Source organism: Prionailurus viverrinus, chromosome D4, assembly GCF_022837055.1.
Source record: "Prionailurus viverrinus isolate Anna chromosome D4, UM_Priviv_1.0, whole genome shotgun sequence".
In the NCBI taxonomy this organism is placed as follows: Eukaryota; Metazoa; Chordata; class Mammalia; order Carnivora; family Felidae; genus Prionailurus; species Prionailurus viverrinus.
In genome coordinates, this window is record NC_062573.1 from 62875578 (window position 1) to 62899475 (window position 23898).

The window sequence follows — 23898 nt, forward strand, 5'->3', positions numbered from 1 at the left end:
AAATAATCTTAAATAGATATTTGCATACTCACATTCACCGTGGCATTATTCACAACTGACAAGGTATAGAAGCAATCTAATTGTTCAACAACGGATGAATGGGTAAAGAAAACATGGTATATAGATAAGAAGGAATATTATCTAGCCTTTAAGAAAAAGGAAGAAAATCATGTCATATTGAATAATGTACATTAACCTTAAGGGAATTATGCTAAGTGAAATAATCTAATCACAAGGGACAAATACTGCAAGACTCCACTTACATGAAGTATCTAACGTAATCAAACTCATAAAAATAGAAAGTAGAACTGTGGCTGCCAGAGACAGGGGAAGGAAAAATGGATATGGGATCTCATTCATGCAAGATGAAAAAGTTACAGAGATCTGTTGTACAACAATGTGTATATAGTTAACAATATCATAATTGTTAAAATAAAAATTGCTTAGAGGATGGGGCGCCTGGGTGGCTCAGTCAGTTAAGCGCCCAACTTTGGCTCAAGTCATGATCTCACAGTTCATGAGTTCGAGCCCCACGTCAGGCTCTGTGCTGACAGCTCGGACCTGGAGCCTGCTTTGGATTCTGTGTCTCCCTCTCTCTCCGCCCCTCCCCCCACTCTCTCTCTCTCAAAAATAAATGTTAAAAATTTTTTTTAATTGCTTAGAGGGTAGGTGTTTTCCACAATAAGAAAAAGAGAGGGAAATCAAGAAGGAAGAGGAAAAAAAGAAAATTACTCCTAAAATAAAGATAATATGAATATTTATCAAGAAAGCACCAAAGAATCTATAAAATAGCTACATCGCCTAATAAATGAGTTAGCAAGATACATCTTTTTCCTGCTCCATTTTTCACACTTTTGTGCTTTTTGTTGATGATTTCACTGTTTAAAATGGTCCCCAGCATAGTGCTTGAAGTGCTGTCTAGTGTTCATAAATGCATCAAAGCTGCAATGTGTCATATGGAAAAAAATGAATCTAACAAAAATACATGTAGGATATTTACCCTGAAAACTACAAATTACTGATGAAAGAAATCAAAGACGACCAAAACAAATGAAGAGACCAGCTGTGTTGAAGACTCTATCTTAAGGTTTCAGTTCTCCCCAACTGATCTAGAGATTGATTCAGTGCAATTCCATTCAAAATCCCAACATCTGTTTTTTGTAAAAAAAATGACAAGCTAAGTCTAAAATTCCTAAGGAAAGGCAAAGGAACTGGAATAGTCAAGATAATTTTGAAAACAAAAAACGAAGTTGAAGGACTCACACTATCTGATCTCAAGACTCGGTATAAAACTTCATAATCAAGACAGGAAGGTATTCGCAAAAGGATTAACACAGAAATTAATGGAAAGACAAGACAGTCTAGATATAGACCCACACATAATATGGTCAATTGGTTTTCTACAAAGTTGCAGTGACAATTCGATGGAAACAGGATAGTCTTTTGAACAACTGGTGATGAAACAACTGGACAATTCATATGCAAAAATATGAACCTCAACCAATACCTCACACTATATATAAAAATTAACTCTAAATGAATCATTGACCTAAATATGAAAACTAAAACTATAGAAAAGCTATGAGAAAAGTTAAGACAAAATCTTTGTGACCTTGGTTTCTTAGCAGTTTTCTTAGGGAGGGGTGGCTGGGTGGCTCAGTCAGTTAAGCAAGTGTCTTCTGCACAGGTCATGATCTCACGACTTGTGAGTTCAAGCCCCGCATTGGGCTTTGCACTGTCAGTGCAGAGCCTGCTTGGGATTCTCTCTCTTTACCTCTCTTTCTGCCCCTTCCCCACTTGTGCTCTCTTTCTTAGAGTAAATAAGTAAACTTTTAAAAAAGTTTTCTTGGGGACAACAACAAAACTATAATTCGTAAAAGAAATTAATGAATTGGGCTTTATCAAAATTTTAAAATTCTGCTCTGTGAAAAACACCGTAAGGAATATAAAGCCTTATCGGGGTACCTGGGTGGCTCAGCCGATTGAGCATCTGACTTCAGCTCAGGTCATGATCTCATGGTTCATGAGTTCAAGCCCCACATTGGGCTCTGTGCTGACAGCTCAGAGCCTGGAGCCTGCTTTGGATTCTGTGTCTCCCTCTCTCCCTAGTCCTCCCCCACTCATGCTCTGTCTCTCTCTCTCTCCTTCAAAAATAAATAAAAACATTAAAAAAAAATTTTTTAATAAAAAAAGGAATAAAAAGCGTTATCAAACTCAACACCCAAAAAACAAATAATCCAGTGAAGAAATGGGCAAAAGACATGAATAGACACTTCTCCAAAGACATCCAGATGGCCAACCAACACATGAAAAAATGCTCAACATCACTCATCATCAGGAAAATACAAATCAAAACTACAATGAGATACCACCTTACACCTGTCAGAATGGCTAACATTAACAACTCAGGCAACAACAGATGTTGGCAAGGATGCGGAGAAAGAGGATCTCTTTTGCATTGCTGGTGGGAATGCAAGCTGGTGCAGCCACTCTGGAAAACAGTATGGAGGTTCCTCAAAAAACTAAAAATAGAACTACCCTACAACCCAGCAATTGCACTACTAGGCATTTATCCACAGGGATACAGGTGTGCTGTTTCGAAGAGACACATGCACCCCCATGTTTATAGCAGCACTATCAACAATAGCCGAAGTATGGAAAGAGCCCAAATGTCCATCGATGGATGAACGGATAAAGAAGATATGGTGATATATATACATATATACGATAGAGTATTACTCTGCGATCAAAAAGAATGAAATCTTGCCATTTGCAACTACGTGGATGGAACTGGAGGGTATTATGCTAAGTGAAAGTAATCAGTCAGAAAAAGACAAAAATCATATGAATTCACTCATATGAGGACTTTAAGAGACAAAACAGTTGAACAAAAAGGAAGAGAAACAAAAATAATATAAAAACAGGGAGGGGGACAAAACAGAAGAGACTCATAAATATGGAGAACAAATTGAGGGTTACTGGAAGGGCTGTGGGAGGGGGTTATGGGCTAAATGGGGAAGAGGCATTAAGGAATCTACTCCTGAAATCATTGTTGCACTATATGCTAACTAATTTGGATGTAAATTTTAAAAAATAAAAAATAAAAAAAAAAAAGAATATAAAGCCACACACATGCGACAAACCACAGACTGAGAGAAATAACTGACAAAAGAGTTGTACCCAGAATACAGAAGAACTTATACTTAAAATTTAGTAAGAAAACAAACTTATTTGGGGCATCTGGGTGGCTCAGTCAGTTACATTTCCAACTTTGGCTCAGGTCATGATCTCATGGTTTGTTAGTTCGAGCCCTGCAGCAGGTTCTCTGCTGAGTCAGCACAGAGCCCACTTCAGAAACTCTGTCCCCCACTCTCTCTGTCCCTCCCCTGCTCATGCGTATGCACTCATGCACTCTCTCTCTCTCAAAATTAAACATTAAAAAAAAGAATAAAAAGAAAACAAACATGAATAAAACATCTGAATAGACACTTCACCAAAGAAAATATGCAGATAGCAAATAAACCCATTAAAAGATGCTCAATATTATTAGACATTAGGGAAATGGAAAAGTAAAATCACAGCTGATACTACACATCTATTAGCAATGCTAAAGTAAAAAATAACTGAGCATAACAAAAATTAGAAATTTCCATACATTGCCAGTGGGAATACAAAATAGCACAGCCACTTTGGGAAACAGATAAGCAATTTCTTACAAAAACACACACTTACCATATAACCGAACAATCACATTATTAGGTATCTACTCAAGAGCAATGAAAACTTACATTAATTAAAAATCTCTATGTGAATGTTCACAGTAGCTTTATGGCCTCATGGCCCAACGGTAGCATGTGTGACTGCATAGTAGCTTTAAAACCCACATGTCCTTCAACTGGTGAATGGATCAATAAATTATGGTACATCATTGCAATGGAATACTATTCAGTAATAAAAATGAATAAGCTACTAATAGATGCACTATCATGGACAAATGTTGCTATTTATAGACTGTGTCCCCACCAAAACTCATATGCTGAAATTCTAATGCCCAATGTGAAGGTATTAGGCATAGGGCCTTTGAGATGCGTTTAGGTCATAGGGTAGAACACTCATGAAAGAGATTATGGCTTTTATAAGAGCTCCCCACCCTATCACCACCACAGAGCTACCTTGCCCCTTTCACCATGGGAAGTTACAGCGAAAAGATGGCTGTCCATGAACACAGAAGTGCGTCCTCACCAGACACCAAAACTGCTGACACCTTGATCTTGGACTTACTTCCCAGCCTCCACAGAAGTAAATTTCTGTTGTTTCCAAGCCACCCAGTTTATGGTATTTTTGTTAGAGCAGCCTGAACAGACTAGGACAAATGTCAAATGCAGTATGTGAAGTGAAAGAAGCCAGACAAAGACTGTACAATTCCATTTATATGGCATTCTGGAAAAAGCAACACTAGCAATAAAAAACAGTTCAATGGTTGCCCAAGACTGACTACAAGGGCATAAAGAAATGTGGGCGGTGATGAAGCTGTTCTATATCATGATCTTGGTAGTGATGATGATATGCCTATGTTTGTTAAAACACACAGAGATACACACCAAGAAAAACATAAATGTTACTGTATGTAAATTATCTCAGGGTGCCTGGGTGGCTCAGTCGGTTAAGCGTCTGACTTCAGCTCGGGTCATGATCTTGCAGTTCCGTAAGTTTGAACCCCATATTGGGCTCTGTGCTGATAGCTCGGAGCCTGAAACCTGCTTCAGATTCTGTGCGTGTCTCTGTCTGTCTGTCTGTCTGTCTGTCTGTCTGTCTCTCTCTCTCTCTCTGCCCCTCCCCCACTCGTGTTCTCTTTCTCTAAGAATAAACATTAAAAAAAATTTTTTTAACTTACCTCAATAAGAAAAACTGAAGGTAAATACCAAAAAACTAGAAATATAACTTTCAAACAAGCTGAGGAAAACAAAGAAAACTAACAGAAGGCACAAACAGCCAACCACCATAAATAGAAACAATAAAATGGTAGAAACATGTCTAAATATACCAGCAATCGTAACGAATATAGATGAACTCACCTGTTAAAAGATACTCTCAAAATGAATAAGCCAAATCCAGTTGTATGCTTAAAAGACAGACCTAAAACAAAATAACATCAAATATAAAATTAATTAAAATAAAGGCATGTTAAAACCAAGCATGATTTCATGAAGCCATAGCTTAGGGACATCTTCAAGACAGAGAGATCTGTACACCTGACCCTTGAACACAGGTTCCAACTACACAGGCCCATTTTTATGCAGATTTCTTCCAATAATTATAGAACTGTAAATGTATTTTCTCTTAAACTTTCTTAATATTTTCTCCAGCTTCCTTTACTGTAAAAATACAGTATATACAGTACACAAAATATGTGCTAACTGACTACTTCTGTTATTGGCAAAGCTTGTGGTCAGCAGTAAGTTAATGGTAGCTAATTATAGGGGAGTCAAAAGTTACAAGCAGATTTTCAACTAGGTGGGGGTCAGCATCCCTAATCCCAGCTCTGTTCAGGAGTCAATTGTACTTACATAACCTGATTCCAAAGTGCCATTTGATTGCATCTGTTGTCATATTTTTTAACCTCAAAAATTACACCAGATCCATGGGTCTTAGGTATGCTCATTCAGTAAGTTACCTATTTCCTCCACTAAAATTTAAACATGACAGCACTGGCAGATGGGCCTAGTATAATTTGCAAAGGTGTTGTATTAATGTAATGATAGTCATTAAGTAAACGGAAATCAGGACAAAGAGTACTTTCAGTTGAGTTATAAATTAAGTGAATTATCAAGCATAAATGCCACAATTACAATTAAGTTGTTTGCAGAATGTTTTGTACTATAAATCACTCTGGGTACAGTATACATCCCTAAAATTATTACAGTACATGCAGCCATATAACACAAATGGCACGTTCTAGCTGAACCTGTTAAATAACAGGAGATAATTTTATGGCTACTTCTAGGAGAAGGAAGGAAAAAATGGGAAAGGAAGAAAGATGGCCTGGCTGTGAATTGAAAAGGTCAAGGCTGGACAGGAAATGAAATGAACAAGGATGAATTTCAGAGACATCAATCCTGGATCCCAGTAGGTACAACTATATAAACAGAGATAAAGATAAAGGTTTGCTGAAAATAAAAGTTAAAACCTATCTGTAAGAGGTTTAGCTTTTTTCAAAATACTTTTACATCTGTAGTATTACCTAAACCTCAAAATAACATGATAGAGTAAGTTCTGTCATCTACTTAAGTGAATAAAACTGAAGCTTGAAGATTAAGACATATTAAGATCATGTATCAAAGCAGGCCCAGAACTAGAACATAAGTTCTTCTAATTTCCATTCTTATGCCTTTTGCTAGACCCTGTTGATTTATGTGAAAAGGGAAAGTATAGCCAGTCCCTCATTTATATACAAAATCACTTACAAATAAAACACATAAAAAAGTCATTCCATAAGAGCACTGTACTGCTGTTATAATGAACAGACTTTTTTCAGATCGCATTTAAGTAATAAGTTCCTCTAGTGCATTATAAATTATTTCACGTACAAAGTCAAGTGAAAGAAAAACTTAACATCACCCACTGCATCTATCTTTATGACAGCTTTAAAACAACAGTGCCATGGTTAAGTAATACTTTTCCTTTGCTATAACTACTAAAATACCACATAAAACAATTTCAAAATTTTTAAAATTACAAACTGATATTTTAAGTCTTATGTATCCATTTATTTTTTTCATTTTTTTCCTTATTTCAAACATGTACCTCCTTGTTAGTGTTGTTGAACATGGCAAGCGACAAACTCCTTTTAAATGACAGTTGGGACAAATTCTGAGAAACACAGCTCAGTGAACCACAACTAAATTGTTCTATTAATGTGTGACAGTCCTAATTAATAATTCTCTCCAAGTACTATCCTCTAGGATTTAAATCTCCACTTCTCAAGCTAATTGACATACTATAATTTTATAATAATGTTACCATACTAGGCAAAGAAAAAAATTCTGATTAAAACCCTAAAAGATAACCAAGACATATATAAAACGCAAGTAAATGTGATGAGATACTTAACCCTGTGCAAGCATTCAAACATAGCTAAATTCCAATATTTTACCAAAAAGTCAAGAACTTTGGGGAAAAACTGACTGCTAAATAAACATTTGTTACACAGAATTCATTTAAAAGCAAAGTAAGTGTAGGGTATACTAATCAGAAACATGGATGTAGTTCCCCCCCCAACTGCATATTATCATAATTGTAATAAGAAGAGGATTCTATATATAATAGGATTTTTTCCTACATGTTAGAAAGAAATTTTTATTTAAAAATTTAATTAAATGGAAAAAGTATTATCATGTGGAATCTACATGATGAAGTTTACACTGGGTTTCAATAACTGAGCCTCTTCATAATTTAATAAATTGTATTACTTGCATCTACTTCTTTAGAGAATTCTTAAGGTTTTCCTTCCTCTCTTTCTGGAGAAATTGAGTAATCACAGTCACTGCAGGTAGAAACAACTTAGAGGGGAGGTGTGAGCTAGGGAGCACAATTTCCCAACCACTCAGACACAAAAGAACAGCCCGTGATCCTCATGAACATCACTGTCCAAGAAAAGAAAAACATGGACAGGTATGTTTCTTAAATTGTACATTAAGAATGTGCATACCATATGATCACTTCTTTTTCTCTCCAAAATGAATCTTAAGAAAGCAATCAGAAAGGACAGACTTAAGTGCTAGAGTGTTTATCATTCATTGTATTTGTATAGGTTGGAAAAAAACAAATAATCTAAATGTTCAACAATGGGGGGGGGGGAGAAGCAGGGATTAAATACACTACACTGGATCCATGAAATAGGTTATAGTCTTTAAAAAAATTTCTACAGGTCTGTTTAATAACATGAAAATATGTTCATATTTTATTAAGAAAAAGGCCAGGTATAAAACTATATATATATACATACATATATGTATATATATCTTAATCCCTGTTAATTTTATAATCATGAAAAAAATGTTTTCTAAAAAGCTGACTTTATACTCTCTGAACTTGACTAAACACAATAATCTACATTCAAGTTCTTGACTGCAGGAACTGACCAGGAAAGAACAGAGTAGGAAAATCCTATCGTACATCACAAAGACTTAGGCATCTTTGATGTATAAGTTAATTTTCAGTCAGCCTCACCTATTCCCCTTTTTCAAAAAAATATAACAAACAGCAGAAGTACCATCCTTTTGGACACATGTGGCATTTAACCAACAGCTGAGACTTACAAGCACTAACAAATGTTGAAATCATAACTACTCCATGTTTACACTAGCTTCATCTAAAAAATAAAAGTGTCTTAAAACTCATTAAGGGTAACTTTAAAATTCTGAGAAGATATTCTCTGAAAATTAGGGGGGAAACTATATTTAATGACTGAAATCAGAAGAGGTTATCAGTGGAGCTGTTCGTGGATCTTCCATAACCTACTGTAAGGAAAAGAGAATAGGAAAAGAGAATTCCACCTCTGCTATGTGACCTCAGACATATTCCTTAACTTCTCAGTCTTAAGTTTTCTTATCCATAAAACAGATAACCACAACTTACTCGCAGGACTGTAGTAAGCTTTAAACTGCCAGCACAAGGTAGGGCACATAGTTGGGAACCTTAGGAAATAGTACTTATATTTTAAATAATCATCCAGCTGGCTAGTGTACAATCTGAATTATATGAGTTCATCTAAAGTAAACCCCAAGGCTAAGTAATACTAGCTCTGAATTCACTGGGAGTTCAAAATGACCATAAAATTATACAAGATAGGAGCCAGTGATGTATCCAACTTGATGGGTACTTTGGCAAAGACTTGCTAAAGTCCTTGAATGAGCAAAAGTACAACACAGTAGTTTGGTTGAAAACAATAGAGGATGAAAAACTGGTGGAAAGAGACTTTCCTGTTCAAGAGCAAACTAATAGTTAAAACAGATAAAGAGGAAACACATGGAAAAAGAAGAAAAAAACTCCTTTCAGGCAATACTATCTAGGAAAGGTAAGTAACAGCTTTCACCAGTTAAGGTCCAGTCAGAAGACAGTGAAACTGGGAGAAGGAAGTTCTTAGATAGGGCTGTTTAATTTGCATTCCTGCTCACCACTCTTCACGTTATCAGGGTAGAAACTGATAATTACACCAGAAATACTAGCTTGAAAGAAAGTATCGTTAGTACAGTACCCCTATATGTCCCTTTAAGTGTTAGTGAAATGTCCCAGGTTTTAAGGCAGTCAATTAAATACTGCGAATTCTGACTGGCAGATGAAATCTCTATAAAACAAGTGTTCTCAACCCCTACATACATGCATCAATTCATGGTTGAATATTTAATAAAGATCTGAACCATATAATATAAAACCAAAATGTGAACTAAGTTTTACCCTCCCAACAAGGCTCTTCGTGAAGATACATTCATCATGGAGGAAGGCGTTTAAAAAAATTACATGGCCACTGAAAGAGACCTTCTCTATAAACTCCACAATCGCAGACACTATGCTTTTAACAGTATTTAACTATCCTCCTAGCCAGTAAATGTTCAGGCTTCATGAAGTCCTGGGCTCCTCCAACAAGAGTTTCTTCCTCATTAGGCGAGTGAAAGATCATGGATGAATGCAATCATACCAAAAAAGGTGCTGGTTACATCCATTCTGCAAATTATTCAAGAGGGAAATCAAGTTACAGTAAGATGGAACGGCACATTTCATCACGACAAAATACACATATATGTATTCTGCAAATGGTGGAGTTAAAATTATATGTAAATCACAACATCTTTATGCTTCGACGCCTATTTGGGGTTGTGGGTGAAGGCTGGAGAGTAGAAGAGTGAGGATGTGGCGACTGGCTACTACCAGGCCAGGCGATTTCCCAGGGTCGGCACCGAGTCGAAATGACCTTAAGAGCCTTAACAAAAGCAGTCATCAAAGCTCGGCACAAGGGCCTCAGAAGTAACCGAACACAAAGCAAGCGCAAACTTGAATACGCCAGATCTGTGACATATTTGAGGAGGAGGTTTGGGGGGTTTTAATCACTGCGGAACACCGCCACTCACTCGGTCGGAGCTTTAAACAGCTGCAAGAAACAGAACGCGGACGTCTACAACTTATTGTGCGAATCGCATTCATTTTAGGGGATAGAATGTAATACTTCCAGCAAATTTTCCACAAACTGCAGCGACGACACTACCGAATACTTTTCTCACAGGTCCCATTTAACAAAAATGGGGGGAAAGGAAGAACAGAGCGGGGAAAAAAGAATGGTCTCGTCAGAAAGCCTGTGAAGACGCCTGGGATCTCCGGGAGCGCTGGCGGGGAGTCGGAAGCAAAGAGGACCAGTTCTCCGGGACTCCGAGGCCGCCCGGCCGCAGGCAAGCGGACCGGCACGCGTTTCCTGGGTTCCCGTCCGAGCCGACAGCGGGCCGCGAACCGCCAGCAGGCCCCCGACCCGGGCCGCTCCGGACGGGCGCTGCGGCCCGTTACAAACAGCGGGTTTCCGCCGCGGGGGCCGGCGGCGGGCGGGCTGCACTCACCGCCGCGCAGCCCGCCCGGCAGCCCGCAGCCCGGGCGAGAACGGGAGTGCTGGGTGGGAGGGAGACGCGAGTGTGGACTGTGGAAACGGGGGCATTCGTCTGGGCCTAGCACCGACCTGGGCGTCCGCCTTCCTCTCGCGCAACAGCGGTCCCTGGGCCGCGCGACTGTGAGAACAGGAACCGCTACGGTGCGCGCCCTAATCCTTTTTTGCCTCTTCCCGCCCGATTTGCCGCGCGCTCACACCCCTCCTCCAAATCTAAAAGACTCCGTAGGCCCCGAAAACGCCCCTTCCCCGCCCCCTCCCTGTGCGCGTGAACGAGGTAGCCTTCAGTTCTCGCGAGAGGTTTTCCCCCCCTCCCTCTCCTCTGCCTCTAGTGAGTGCGCGAACGAGAAAGGAGGAGGGCGCTCCAGGCGAAAGCACTGCAGACGCCATTATTCCCTGTTTCTCTGCTGCTGCAACCTCGACGTCTTGCCTACGTCCCGCTTTTTTGCGGCCTATAGGTAATTGGGGTTTTCGGCGCTAGGGTATTATAGATTCAGGCAGGGGTTTGGCCTCCCTAAAGATTGCGTTGACTTCTCCCAAGCCCGGCTTTTCTCGGGCCCTTAGCGGCCTCACAACCTGAAGGGAGGCGCCGGCGCGAGGCGTGGCGTCGCCTCCTTCGGCGCCTTGATTGACGCGGCCTTGAGCCAATCGCTTTGCCCTCGCGCCACCGCTGAAGCCCGGGCAACCAATTGGGCTCGGCGGCGGGGTAGGAGAGCGCGGGGAGGCGGGGGAAGGCGGCGGGGGCCTGCGCTCGTTCTCTGTCTAGCTGTGACCGGCTGAGGCGGCGCGGCGGCACAGGGACGGCGGCCTCGCGCGGTGAGGAACGGGGCAGGGCGAACGGTGCGTGGGGGCGAGCATCGGAGACCAAGTTTGCCGCTTGAGGGAGGCGTTTGGGGGCTGCTTGGTGGTTGGCCGCTTCTCAGAAGGGAACGTTGCCCGCTTTCCCCTCCCCCCCACCTCCGCCATTTCCCTGAGCGTGTATCCGCAGTCCGCGTCGTGGTGCTAGAGGCTGCGGGGGGGAATTGCGAGGCAACTGCCTGTAGGATGATCTGTAGTTTTGCAGGCTTGGAATCAGGCATCTTGTGTAGGAAGAGGCGGCCGGCGGGCGGGACCCGAGGGCGGTGGAGAATGCCGCCGCTCTCTTTGTGTGGGCACCCCGCACTTCGGCCCTCCCGGCCCCAGGCTCGGAGCTGGAGCGGGGGAGATGGAACGGTCGAGGCTGCCTCCGTTGCTTTGTCTCTCCCGCGGTGGGGGGAGGGTGCGGGGGATGAGATCTCGGGACCGCGTGGTGGGTGGGGGAGGGGGTCCGCGCTCGGCTCCGCCTAGTAGCACGTAGTCGCCATTACGCGGGCCGCCATTTCCTGTCGGGTCCGGGTGAGGAGCGGCGCGGCGCTTCTGGTCTCGCCTTCGGCTTATTCAACTCCTGTTACTCGGCCGTTGCGGATCCCCGGTATCGTGCGGGGCGGCGGGGGGGAGCATGTTTGCGTTCGGCTAGTCGCGCCCGTAATTAGTGGTTTTCACGGTCTGAGGAATGGTGACTGAAAGACTTGAACGATGAACCGCGGCAACGTTTTTATCTAAATTTTCCAGCATACTCCAACGCTTAGCTGAAGGATGGGCCGTAAGGATAGCGTTTCAGTTAGTCGTTAAAAGAGAAGCTTATCGACAAATGTTATGAAAGAATGAAAGGCATAAAACGTATCCTCGAGTTTTAGCTTTAGGCTGTCTGGCGGAAGCCACTTGACTATTTCTTTTCTGCTAGTCCTGTGAGGGCTGGTGAAAGGCGACTTGCGGTCCTATCACGCTGACATTAAAGAAATAGTTGTTACGATGCAGAGAGTTTTAACCTAACTTCAATTATTTCTATGGGGCCAGTATTAGCGTTCTGGGGTTCCATTAGCTGTATTTGAGTAATAGAGCAGTGCTGGCGGTTTGGGTCTGCTCCCTATAAGGTTTTTTTTTTTAAGAATTAATTTTCCGGTACTTTGACCTGATTGTTGGATATAGCTTGAATTTGCCTTCGCTTGTAAACTTTAGAGAGTTCAGAGAATGGCCTTTCAAGTCAGCAATGGGAAGAGACCCACGAGCAATTTAAAATTCCAGTATAATCAATTTTGTGTACCTATAAATTTATACCTTTGGGGACAAAATTGAGACTCTGAGCTTATTACAGGTCTTTGTCGTTTCTGTATTTATTGTATAAAACCATTAGTTGCCGTGGTGGGACTCAGTCCAATGGCTAAAAATTCGTGGTTTCCCTTTTGCAAAAGAATCAGAGTCCTTTGGTTACTTTTTTTTCCTAAGGCTTACACTCACTTGAGAGTGTAAGACCCTAAAACAAGTTATAGAAAGAGCTCTTTAGTTTATTTGTATTCAGATCACTGTTCATTAGTATTTAGTAATGAGCAACCAAAAAGCAAAACTGATTTATGTTGGTTTTTATAGGCTACTGCAGCACTAGGGTGTCAGTTGGTCCCGCCCAGAACACTTCAGTTCTGCTCTGCAAGGATATATAATACCTGGTACGTTCTAGAAGCAGAGTCATTTCTTTGCCTTTTATTTAGCGAGACACAAAGCTTACTTTCCAATAAACCAAATGTACTAGCCTCTTTATTTTTCAACAGATTGGTGTGTCCATTTAATTCAAGAAAATGGAAACTGAACAGCCAGAGGAAACCTTCCCCAACACTGAAACCAATGGTGAATTTGGTGAGAACACATTTTTAGCAATTTTTGTGTTTTCTATTCTGTTTCATTATTTAAAACGGTTTAGTGTGACATCCCTGTCAGTTTTCTTCTACTTAGGAACTATATGCAACTGTCTTTTGTGTTGTTGACGGTAAACTTAAAGACAACAAAAAATATTTTTCTTTGTGTTTTACAACTTTTAATCCCTTGAATCATTTTGTCCCTTTCATTGTTTTGTGTTTAGAGTTTTTTGGAAGGGAACGTGCTTTGATTCATAATTAAAAGTTAGAATCTGAGCAGCTTTGGCCTTTTCAGTTAGCAACAAATCTCCAAACAACGGAGTTGCTTTCTCTGTCCTGTGGGTTAAAACTGAAATGTAATTGGATTAAAGGGGATTTTTCTTGTTGATAACTGGTGCTTTCTTTGACATCTGAACTGTTAATTTCTAGGTAAACGCCCTGCAGAAGATATGGAAGAGGAGCAAGCTTTTAAAAGATCTAGAAACACTGATGAGATGGTTGAACTACGCATTCTGCTTCAGAGCAAGGTATAAATTTTACTCTGGAAAATCTTAAAGTAGTTCTTACTGAAGTAGAAATTAAAATAAGTTCTGGTTTGGCCCTCTGGGAAGCATCCTGAGCCTTACAGATTAAGGAATGTAAAAGATGTGTGTGGCTCTTTTTAAACAGATTGGTAAACCGTGTTATTTGGATGACAATTAAAATGAAAGCCCTTAATACAGTGACGCTATGAGTAAAAGTAGGAGAAAGGGTATAGGTGATGATTAAAGCATTAATGGATTAAAGATTATACCTTGATTGCATTGTGGGGAAAATATCCTAGCTGGCAAGTTGACTTGATGGGCATTATCACATCACAATGTGAAGGTACCTAGTGTATTTAAATTACCTTTTTTGGAATGATACCATAAAGTTAATCAGTACATAATTTTCACACTCTGTATTTTTGGCATGCTTAATACTGCAAAGCTGTCTTGGTGTTTTCATCCTCAAAACTCAATAGACTCTCGATTTTTTTTTTTTTTTTTTTAACTTCATGATTTTGATTTTGATACCCAGATAGATTTTCAGCTCTATGACCAAAAAGGGGAAGTTAGAGTTTTGTTAGGGTTTTTGTTTTTTGGGGGGGTGGAAGGGTTTGGATGCAGTTTTAAAAGCATAGGAAGACCTGTTGATATAAGGGGAAGTAAATTTCTTGTGTTTATATCTTCTCCAGAATGCTGGGGCAGTGATTGGAAAAGGAGGCAAGAATATTAAGGCTCTCCGTACAGACGTAAGTATTAAAGAGTTTAAACTACACAAGCAGCTTCAATTTATGTGTTTGTAGGAATTTAAAGATTTGCATCATAGAAATCATTCAGTAGTCTAGATACAAGCCATTTGTAATAATTGAATACATAGTTGATTTCAAGGTTTGCCATTCCTGATTTAACAAAGCACAGATTGAGTTTGGGGAGGGGGGATCTGTATTAAACCTCTTCCCTTTCTGATAACTTTACACCAAATTATTCACTTCAAGATAACATTTTAATTAGAAATAACGACAGTGTAAAAACCCTTAATTGCACTAGTTACCGTGTGTGAATCAATTACAGTATTACAAAAACCATTGCAGGTGGCTGATTAAACTCCAAAATTTTTATTTTTTAATCGTCCATCTGTTTAACAGCTTGCACATGGAGCACAAAGAGATTAATGTTGAGGTTGCATGATTTAAATATGGGTAAAGAATAGACGCTTAATCTTCTAATTGGGAAACCATTTGTCAATGCCAATGATTTGTTTGAGTCTTCATATTTTATAGTGGGTTGACTCTTGTGATTAGACACATTAAATGTTGGTATCACCAGAAGCGAGCATATTTATAGGACTTGGCTACACCAAAATTCCTAAATTTTTTTCTCATAGTGTACACACTCTTAATGTTTCTTTGCTAAAGTTGAGGCAAATAATAACTTTGTGTTGAATACTTATTTGATAGTATTTCATTTCTCTCTTGGTCGCAGATCTTTGTATGTTCCTCCTGTAAACTGAACTTGAAAATTTGTTTTAAATTTTACAAACTTGCCTGCTAGGATCTAGGAATGCGTTTTAAACCTCCAGGAAACCAAACTGGTCTTTTAAGAGATAGGGTTTTTGGTGGTGTGGGAATTTTTGTTTTGTCTTTTACAAACCTCTCTCCTCTTAATCCAGATGCTCTATATAATTATCTGGGTTATCAATTTCCCCATTTCCTCAAGAATTTTAGTAAACTGAGTCATGACAGGTTTTGTGTCTACCCTCATGAGCCAGCCTGCTACTGAAACATCGTTTGTTAAAAAGAAAAAAAAAAATAGCTAGTACCATCATTTAAGGTCCTTAAATGTTAAGCCACAGTCAGATTTAGAGAAGTCCATTATTGTGTTAGTCTTCAGAACAACTTAAGCTTGTTTCATTAATTGAGAGTATGAGTATAGTTTGTATTAAATTAAAATTTATTGCTTTTCCCCCTTTTCCCTCTCCTTGTTTTTTTGGCCATATATCTCCGTTGCCCATGTACTGGATCGACTTACCCCTGCGTTGCCCACCATGACGTTGGCCCATCCGCCCCTGAACGCCCATGTGAAAACCCTGGTTGGCTATGCCCAAAAATGTGCTCGTTGCCAAACGGGTACCATACTTGACAACTTCTGATTGAATGCCCATGCCCAATGCCAACATCCACGAACGCCAATGACCAATGCAGTACAATGCCAGTGTTTCAGTCCCAGACAGCAGTGGCCCCGAGCGGTATGTCCCAACAGTTTATGCCTCACTGCCTGATTAGAAAGAGAGAAATGTATTTTATTACCTGCCTTTTATATAATTAAATAGTATCCCCTTTAGACGGTGTATTGTTTTTCAAGTTTCTGTCTTATTTTCCCCATTAAGTCTTTTTGTCACTGAACTTTTACCGTGAGTTGCCCACCCAAACGATCCACTAATTTTATTTCGATGGAAGGAGCACAGCTTCAAGTGTTGCATATTTGCTGCATTGTAAATCAAATTGTTACCAAAATAGTCTCTCGCTCTGTCTTTGTGGCCCACCTTGCTTCCCAACATTGCCTGTTCATAATTTTTTCTGATGAAATGCTAACTCTGGTTCACTTTCCTTCACTTCTCATTTGTGTTGTCTTTGTTTTGTCTCGCATTTGTATTTGTTTTCTTGCAGAGCCCATTAGTGATCTAATTTCTAACTGGTATCCATAACCTTACTCCAGATATAATGTTCACCACTTGCATATTCCCCCACTTTTGCCTAAGAGAAGGTGTGCCAGTTTTACCAATGTAACAGCGAGGGTATCCTTAATTAACTTAGTGGTGGCGGGGAACATAAATATTCAACTCTGCTTCAGTTCTGGTCAATTTATTGCCCACTTAATCTGAGCCCTTCCAAGAGCCCATTCTCTCTGTCTCTCTGCAAGTCTCCTAATATTGTTATCATGTCTGTATTGGGCATAAAACAAAATGCATGTGAAAAACCTATAAATAGGCTACTTTAAATGGGGAGATTAAATAATTGTATGTTACTTCTCTGTGAAAGTTTGTATGACTACTGATGATGAACACAAAACTCATTTTTTCTTTTCCACCTTTTTTGTACTATCTGGTATTTGTGATGTTTGACAGCATATTGAGTATCAGTGCTGATATTGAAACAATTGGAGAAATTCTGAAGAAAATCATCCCTACCTTGGAAGAGGTAGGCTCTCTTTTTTTTAATGTATTTGGCAATTGAGGGGGGAATATTTAAAATGTTTTATTGGGGCTTAATAGGGGAGGTGGAGAGACAGTGGCTATGACAGTTTGTAGCAGCGACATAAACTGCTACATAATGTGCATGGTTACTACTCCATGTGTGTGTTTTAAAATGCAATCTGGAAAAAAAAATGTAGTCTGGCCACTCCAGAGTAAATATGAACTACCTGTGGTCTTGCATATGGGTGTAGCATATATTTTATGGGCTCTAGTCCTAGAAGAGGTGTTTTTTAAGGTAGAATATTGATTGTGGGGACTGTGTTGGAAAGGACTGTGTTAGATTTTTTTAATTTTATATATTCATGTGTTTATTGGATATATAGGAAAAAAGTTACTCTTTGATTCTTAAGAATTTAATGGCATAGATATGAAATATGTTGTAGTAGCTTTACCAATATATGCGACAATAGCCTGATCACACTAGACACTTAACCTATTACTCTTATTTTTCTACTTTCAGGGCCTGCAGTTGCCATCACCCACTGCAACCAGCCAGCTCCCGCTCGAATCTGATGCTGTGGAATGCTTAAATGTATGTCATAGTGCCATTGAACCCCACTGAAGTATGGAGCCTGGCCCATAGGATCAATTTTATTTTTAACATAGTGTACTTAATCCCGTCTCTATAGAAAAAGGCTTAAAAACAAGAGAAATGAATGGTCTTACAACTCACTGTTGACCCTGCTCCATGCTGCAGTGGGAATTAACTACATTTGCAAAGTGCTTTGCAGTCATTTTTATTATGGTGTTATTTGAATGTTAATAATAATTTTGTGGTAACAGCGACATGCTAAATGGCTGCAGTGTGGGTATGGTGTTGCAGGACCTGAAAATAAAATAGTTTTTTAAGGTGGTGCAGAATGTCCTTTTTGGGCCTGGCTATTGAGGATAATAAGCACATAACTGGTAAAGTTATTGAACTATAAATTCAGGTTGCTCACTGCAACAGTATATTGTCATGCTTATAGCAGATAAGTGTGTATTGGGGATTCTTTGATTTGGGACTAAAATCTTATAACTCTCCCTCTGCAGTACCAACACTATAAAGGAAGCGACTTTGACTGCGAGTTGAGACTGTTGATTCATCAGAGTCTGGCAGGAGGCATTATTGGGGTCAAAGGTGCTAAAATCAAAGAACTTCGAGAGGTAAAGGCACTGTTTGTTTTCTTCTCCTACTGTATACTAGAGAATAGTTGTTCATACACAGTTGGATCAGTGGACTTCTCTCCTTCCCCCACTTGACCTCCCTCCCTAAGATTCCTTATCACTTCTTTGTTCATGTAGTTTGCTTTTAAAATACAACAGCCTGGACATGCTTGGGCGAGTTTTTTGCCAAAATTTTTATACACTGGCAAGGTCCTAGAGCTATTAAACAGGGTTTTTATATGGTCAGGTGGGGGGGGGGGGTACTGAATATGAATGTAAATTTCTCTGAACCTAGGATTTTTTTTTTTTTTTTTGGTGTATTTCATGTATTTTTAAATGTCTTCTAATTAATGCATCCCTTTACTATATACTTATTACAGAACACACAGACAACAATCAAGCTTTTCCAGGAATGCTGTCCTCATTCCACTGACAGAGTCGTTCTTATTGGAGGAAAACCTGATAGGGTTGTAGAGTGCATCAAGATCATCCTTGATCTTATTTCGGAGGTACTTCATTTACATTCAATTCTGTGCAACAAATTTTTATTCTAAAGTAGTGTCACAATGTTTACACAAATGGCTTTTGTCTTATGCCTTTACCCGTTGGGGTTTTCTTGTTTTTTGGATATTTTAATTTAAAAGTTTTTTGAGATGGTGGTTATTTGATTATTGGTGAGAATTTAATAATTTTTGGTCCTTCAAGTAGTTTTTATAGTACTAGTACTACGTTGCATAGCTTCCCAACTGACGTCCTTCAGCATGGGTTAGAGGCTTACCCAGGATACCGATCCCTTCAGCCCTTGAGATTTTTTTTTTTTCCTTTAAAGACCCCATTGTGAAATGTGTGGGTGGGGTTTTGTGTTCTCTTCCTTGAGATCTGAGGGTAAAAGGCTGCTGCTTCTTCCCCCACGAGCCAGTAAAATTTTCAGACTCACCAAAAATACTGCTTTTTTTTTTAAAAATACTTTCTTTCCTCCTATTAACCTTTTGCCTGATTGCTTTCTCCTGTCCCAAGTACCTCCCCGGAGAAATAAGGGACTTGAAATGTTTGGCTTGTTAACATTTAGTATGAAACAAGTCTCCTTTCCTTGTTCTTTTCTCTAACGTTGCTACATTTTTGTTTTAGTCTCCCATCAAAGGACGTGCACAGCCTTACGATCCCAATTTTTACGATGAAACCTACGATTATGGTGGTTTTACAATGATGTTTGATGACCGCCGTGGACGTCCTGTGGGATTTCCCATGCGGGGGAGAGGCGGTTTTGATAGAATGCCTCCTGGTCGGGGTGGGCGTCCTATGCCTCCATCTAGAAGAGATTATGACGACATGAGCCCTCGTCGAGGACCTCCTCCACCGCCTCCTGGACGAGGTGGCCGGGGTGGTAGCAGAGCTCGGAATCTTCCTCTTCCTCCTCCACCACCACCTAGAGGAGGGTAAGTTTATTACATCCACACAGTTAACTTAACAACCGGCTACATTTGATGGGTAGATAGATTTTTGTTGTGTGTGACATGTACTGAGATTACAACACGTACTGTGCTTGCAGAGATCTAATGGCCTATGACAGAAGAGGAAGACCTGGAGACCGCTATGACGGCATGGTAAGAACTCTTCATTTATCATGAATGTATATGTGAGGGCCTGTAAAGGGTTTTAAAGTCAAGTAGTTGACAGTTTGTTGAAGATGATTGTTAATTGAAAAGCTTGCTTTACCAGTGGACTTGGTAGATAACTAGTTAAATCGTTGTCAGTTTGTTGAAATATTAAGACTTTTTTGAGCCATTTTTGTTTCCCCACAATGTATGATTGGTGCTAATAAATATTTGAGTGAAGTGAAATAGAAATGAACCTTATAAAATGGCTGAAATATATAGTCCAGGTTATGTTAACAAGTTCTGTCTCTGACACAGGTTGGTTTCAGTGCTGATGAAACTTGGGACTCTGCGATAGATACATGGAGCCCATCAGAATGGCAGATGGCATATGAACCACAGGTTGAGTATCATGGGTGTTTGCATTCATGTCAATAATAACTTAAAATGTTTACCTCCTTGCCAGTAAGTCTTTTTCCCTCCTGTAATGTGTTTGTTTTTGTGCTATGTACCTGAAGTGTTTTCTTCCCCAAGGATTGTCTTCTAAAACCTAGGGAGAATATGGGAGGACTCTAGTTTCCTAAACTAAGATTTTAGGAATATTAAAATACCTGAAGGGTAGTTTTGAAGGCAAAGTAATTTTTTATTTTTTCTTTCCATTTTTAGGGTGGCTCCGGATATGGTAAGTTTTTTCCTTTGTGAAATCAAAACATTATTTCATGCTTTCTAAATGAACTTAATGCTCATTATTTAAATCAGATTATTCCTATGCAGGGGGTCGTGGCTCATATGGTGATCTTGGTGGACCTATTATTACTACACAAGTAACTATTCCCAAAGATGTGAGTATTCTTTGAATTCTTACATTCTTGTAATGTTAACAAGGAACGTTTAATGAGTCTTTTTCTTTAGTGTCCTGACTTTTAATAAAAGGTCTTAATAAAAATACTGTATTTTAGGATTAAAATTGTGTTTTACAGACTTTAGTGAGGTGTGTTTCTCCGGCTTGAGTCTTGCACTGTTTTTAAAAGCTGAGGGTTTTGAAGCCCTTGATTTGTTTATTAAAGGAAGTGTTGATGTGTGCTGTGTAAATAACATAATTCAAACCTTGATTGGTTAGAGGGCCTTAAGTAATCTTAGAATAAACTGTGCAAAGTTAGTACTCTTGATATTCATTGAAAATACAGGTAATGTGGTTACTTTGAAAGTATATCATAAACACTTGTTTTTAAAATCTTTTCAGTTGGCTGGATCTATTATTGGCAAAGGTGGTCAGCGGATTAAACAAATCCGTCATGAGTCAGGAGCTTCGATCAAAATTGATGAACCTTTAGAAGGGTCCGAAGATCGGATCATTACCATTACAGGAACACAGGACCAGATACAGAATGCACAGTATTTGCTGCAGAACAGGTCAGTTTGAGTTTAGCTTTGTGCTAGCCTATACATACTAAAACTTGAAAAAGCCTTCTTCTCAATTGATTTTTCTTTTAGAAGCCATGGTGTCTCAACCTTTTGGGGACCTAACTTCTAAACATTCTAATAGCTTTGCTTTAATTTTCTTCTGCTTTCTTACTAAAAACGAAGACATTCAATACTAATCTTGCTGGAAGAAGCCTTAACCAAGCAAACTTCTCATTTCTCTGGTGAAAACTGCTGCCAAAACCACTTGTTACAAATTATACAGAGCCTGTAGAAAATGTAGAAGATTCAGTGGATGTTGGTCTAGTTCTGTGTGGAAGACTAGTGATTTTGTTGTTTTTAGATAACTAAATCGACAACAAATCACAGTCTGCCATATGGCACAGGCCATGCCTCTACAGGACAAATGATTGGTGCTGTAAAACGCAGCATTTCACACCTTACTGGCATTTCTTTGTCTTCTCTACCAAATATTAACAACTTTTAATTTCATTTTCCTAATTCTGCTCTACTAATGTCTGATTTACTATTAATCATTTTTCTTGAATTTTACATTGCTCTAATTTTGTAATTGCTAATGTTTTAATTCTTCTAATTGTAATGGACATGTTTATCATTTTAATTTAGCATTGAAATTGTCTTAATGTTGATTAAGATGTTACGAACAAAAATTCTAATTCGTACTTTTTTTTCTTTTCTTTTATAGTGTGAAGCAGTATGCAGATGTTGAAGGATTCTAATGCAAGATATTTTTTCTTTTTTATAGTGTGAAGCAGTATTCTGGAAAGTTTTTCTAAGACTAGTGAAGAACTGAAGGAGTCCTGCATCTTTTTTTTTTTATCTGCTTCTGTTTAAAAAGCCAACATTCCTCTGCTTCATAGGTGTTCTGCATTTGAGGTGTAGTGAAATCTTTGCTGTTCACCAGATGTAATGTTTTAGTTCCTTACAAACAGGGTGGGGGGGGGAAGGGCGTGCAAAAACTAACATTGAAATTTTGAAACAGCAGCAGAGTGAGTGAATTTTAATTTTTGTTCATTGTTGGTGGTTTAAAGGAAAAATATTCCCCCCATGTAATTATTGTGAACACTTTGCTTTGTGGTCACTGTAACATTTTGGGGGGTGGGACAGGGAGGAAAAGTAACAATAATAGTCCATATGTCCCTGGCATCTATTCAGAGCAGTGTGCAGAATGTAATGCTCTTTTGTAAGAAACGTTTTATGATTTTTAAAATAAATTTAGTGAACCTATTTTTGGTGGTCATTTTTTTTAAGACAGTCATTTTTCAAATGGCTGGATTCCCAAACCCACCCCAAACTAAACACTAAGTTTGATTTTCAGCTCCTCTGTTGGATATAAATAAATGCATCTCTTCTTGGACTTAGGCATAATATCTTGGCAAATTCCATTCTGGTGATTTCTTGATGATTTGAAAGTCCATTGCTTGGAAAGAAATTTTGTCATACACATTCATGCTTATAATAAGCTGGGGATTTTTTGTTTGTTTTTGCAAATGCTTGCCCCTACTCTGCAACAGTTTTCTATGTTAGTAATTGTGAAGGAGAACCGAGGTGGGGAGCAATACTACAAATTCAGTAATGGTTTAAATATATGCCAGAAGCCTAATGGCAACAAGTTTTATTAATCAGAATAATACTTGGTTATGGAAGTGACTGATGCTAAATAAATTCTTATTATTTTTTATTAGATAATTTCTCACCTATAGACAAACTGTCAGCCTGCTAGTGTCTATTAGTTAAACTTTGTAAAATATATATATATTCTTGTTTTTCCATTGTATGCAAACTGAAGGAAAAAGATGTACCATTTCTCTGTTGTATGTTGGATTATGTAGGAAATGTTTGTGAACGATTCAAAAAAAAAAAAACGATGAAAAAAGTTCCTGTGGATGTTTTGTGTAGTATCTTGGCATTTGTATTGATAGTTAAAAGTTCACTTCCAAATAAATAAAACTCCCATAATGCTAGATTTGATGTGTGCCCAATTTGAACAAGGGTTGATTGACTACCTGTAAAATTTGTTCAAACGTTCCTCTTGTAAGGAAATACAGTAATCTTAAATTATAATTTTTTTGTGTGAAGTGTGTTTCTAGCATTTATAAATGAAGTCTGGCAGGGGTGGTAAATATAAAATCCCAGTGATTAAGCTCTTAATTTGTTAAAAGGGGGAGTCTAGCATAATGAGAGCTGAGTCATGATTATCCAGTTGTACAGATCTTCCTATTCTCAACACTGCCTACGAGAAATTTTGGATTTCTTAGGTTTTTATCTTTAAAATAGCTCTAGTTTGATGATTGAAAATGCTGACAGATAATGTAACAACTGCCTTACTATGTATGGTTCCTGGCTCATAAATTTCTAAAAATTTCTATTAACCTCCGACTGTCTAGAAAGCATGAGAACAGTTCAAGTCTACAGAGAACAATCAAGGATGCAATTCTGCTTTTATAGGTTTAGGAAAAAAGACTTGGACATACAGATGAAGTAGGGGGGTTTTCTGGAGTATACATTAAGTAGTACGTGCATGCAAGCATCATTTAAAGGCAGAATTTCATTCCTTTTTTAGTTTGGAGAGGAATTGAGT

The 23898-nt window shown here is 38.9% G+C and overlaps 2 protein-coding genes across 13 annotated transcripts in view; one reads left to right on the forward strand and one right to left on the reverse strand.

Moving 5' to 3' along the window:
- RMI1 (RecQ mediated genome instability 1) overlaps window positions 1-10851 on the reverse strand; it is a 29890-nt gene extending 19039 nt beyond the window's left edge. For both annotated transcript variants that reach the window (XR_007146288.1, XM_047829850.1), the window contains exons 1-2: window positions 10721-10851; window positions 5076-5136 (exon numbers count right to left, since the gene is read on the reverse strand). The gene's annotated coding sequence lies outside the window, so the exon portion shown is untranslated. The remainder of the gene's footprint in view (window positions 1-5075; window positions 5137-10720) is intronic.
- A 123-nt stretch (window positions 10852-10974) lies between these two features.
- Window positions 10975-23381, forward strand: HNRNPK (heterogeneous nuclear ribonucleoprotein K). Of its 11 annotated transcripts, none has more exons than XM_047829852.1 (17): window positions 10975-11106; window positions 13094-13170; window positions 13273-13357; window positions 13786-13883; window positions 14573-14629; window positions 16082-16125; window positions 17005-17077; window positions 17594-17665; window positions 18166-18279; window positions 18660-18788; window positions 19408-19715; window positions 19829-19883; window positions 20193-20276; window positions 20541-20556; window positions 20634-20716; window positions 21118-21287; window positions 22003-23381. In XM_047829852.1, the coding sequence occupies exons 3-17, from the start codon at window positions 13300-13302 to the stop codon at window positions 22034-22036; spliced, it is 1395 nt and encodes a 464-aa protein (XP_047685808.1). In that variant the 5' UTR covers window positions 10975-11106; window positions 13094-13170; window positions 13273-13299; the 3' UTR covers window positions 22037-23381. The 11 variants fall into 11 exon arrangements, with proteins under 11 accessions (XP_047685808.1, XP_047685807.1, XP_047685817.1 ...); XM_047829855.1 differs by lacking the exon at window positions 10975-11106 and adding an exon at window positions 11382-11464; XM_047829856.1 differs by lacking the exon at window positions 10975-11106 and adding an exon at window positions 11444-11488.
- The last annotated feature ends 517 nt before the right edge of the window (window positions 23382-23898 follow it).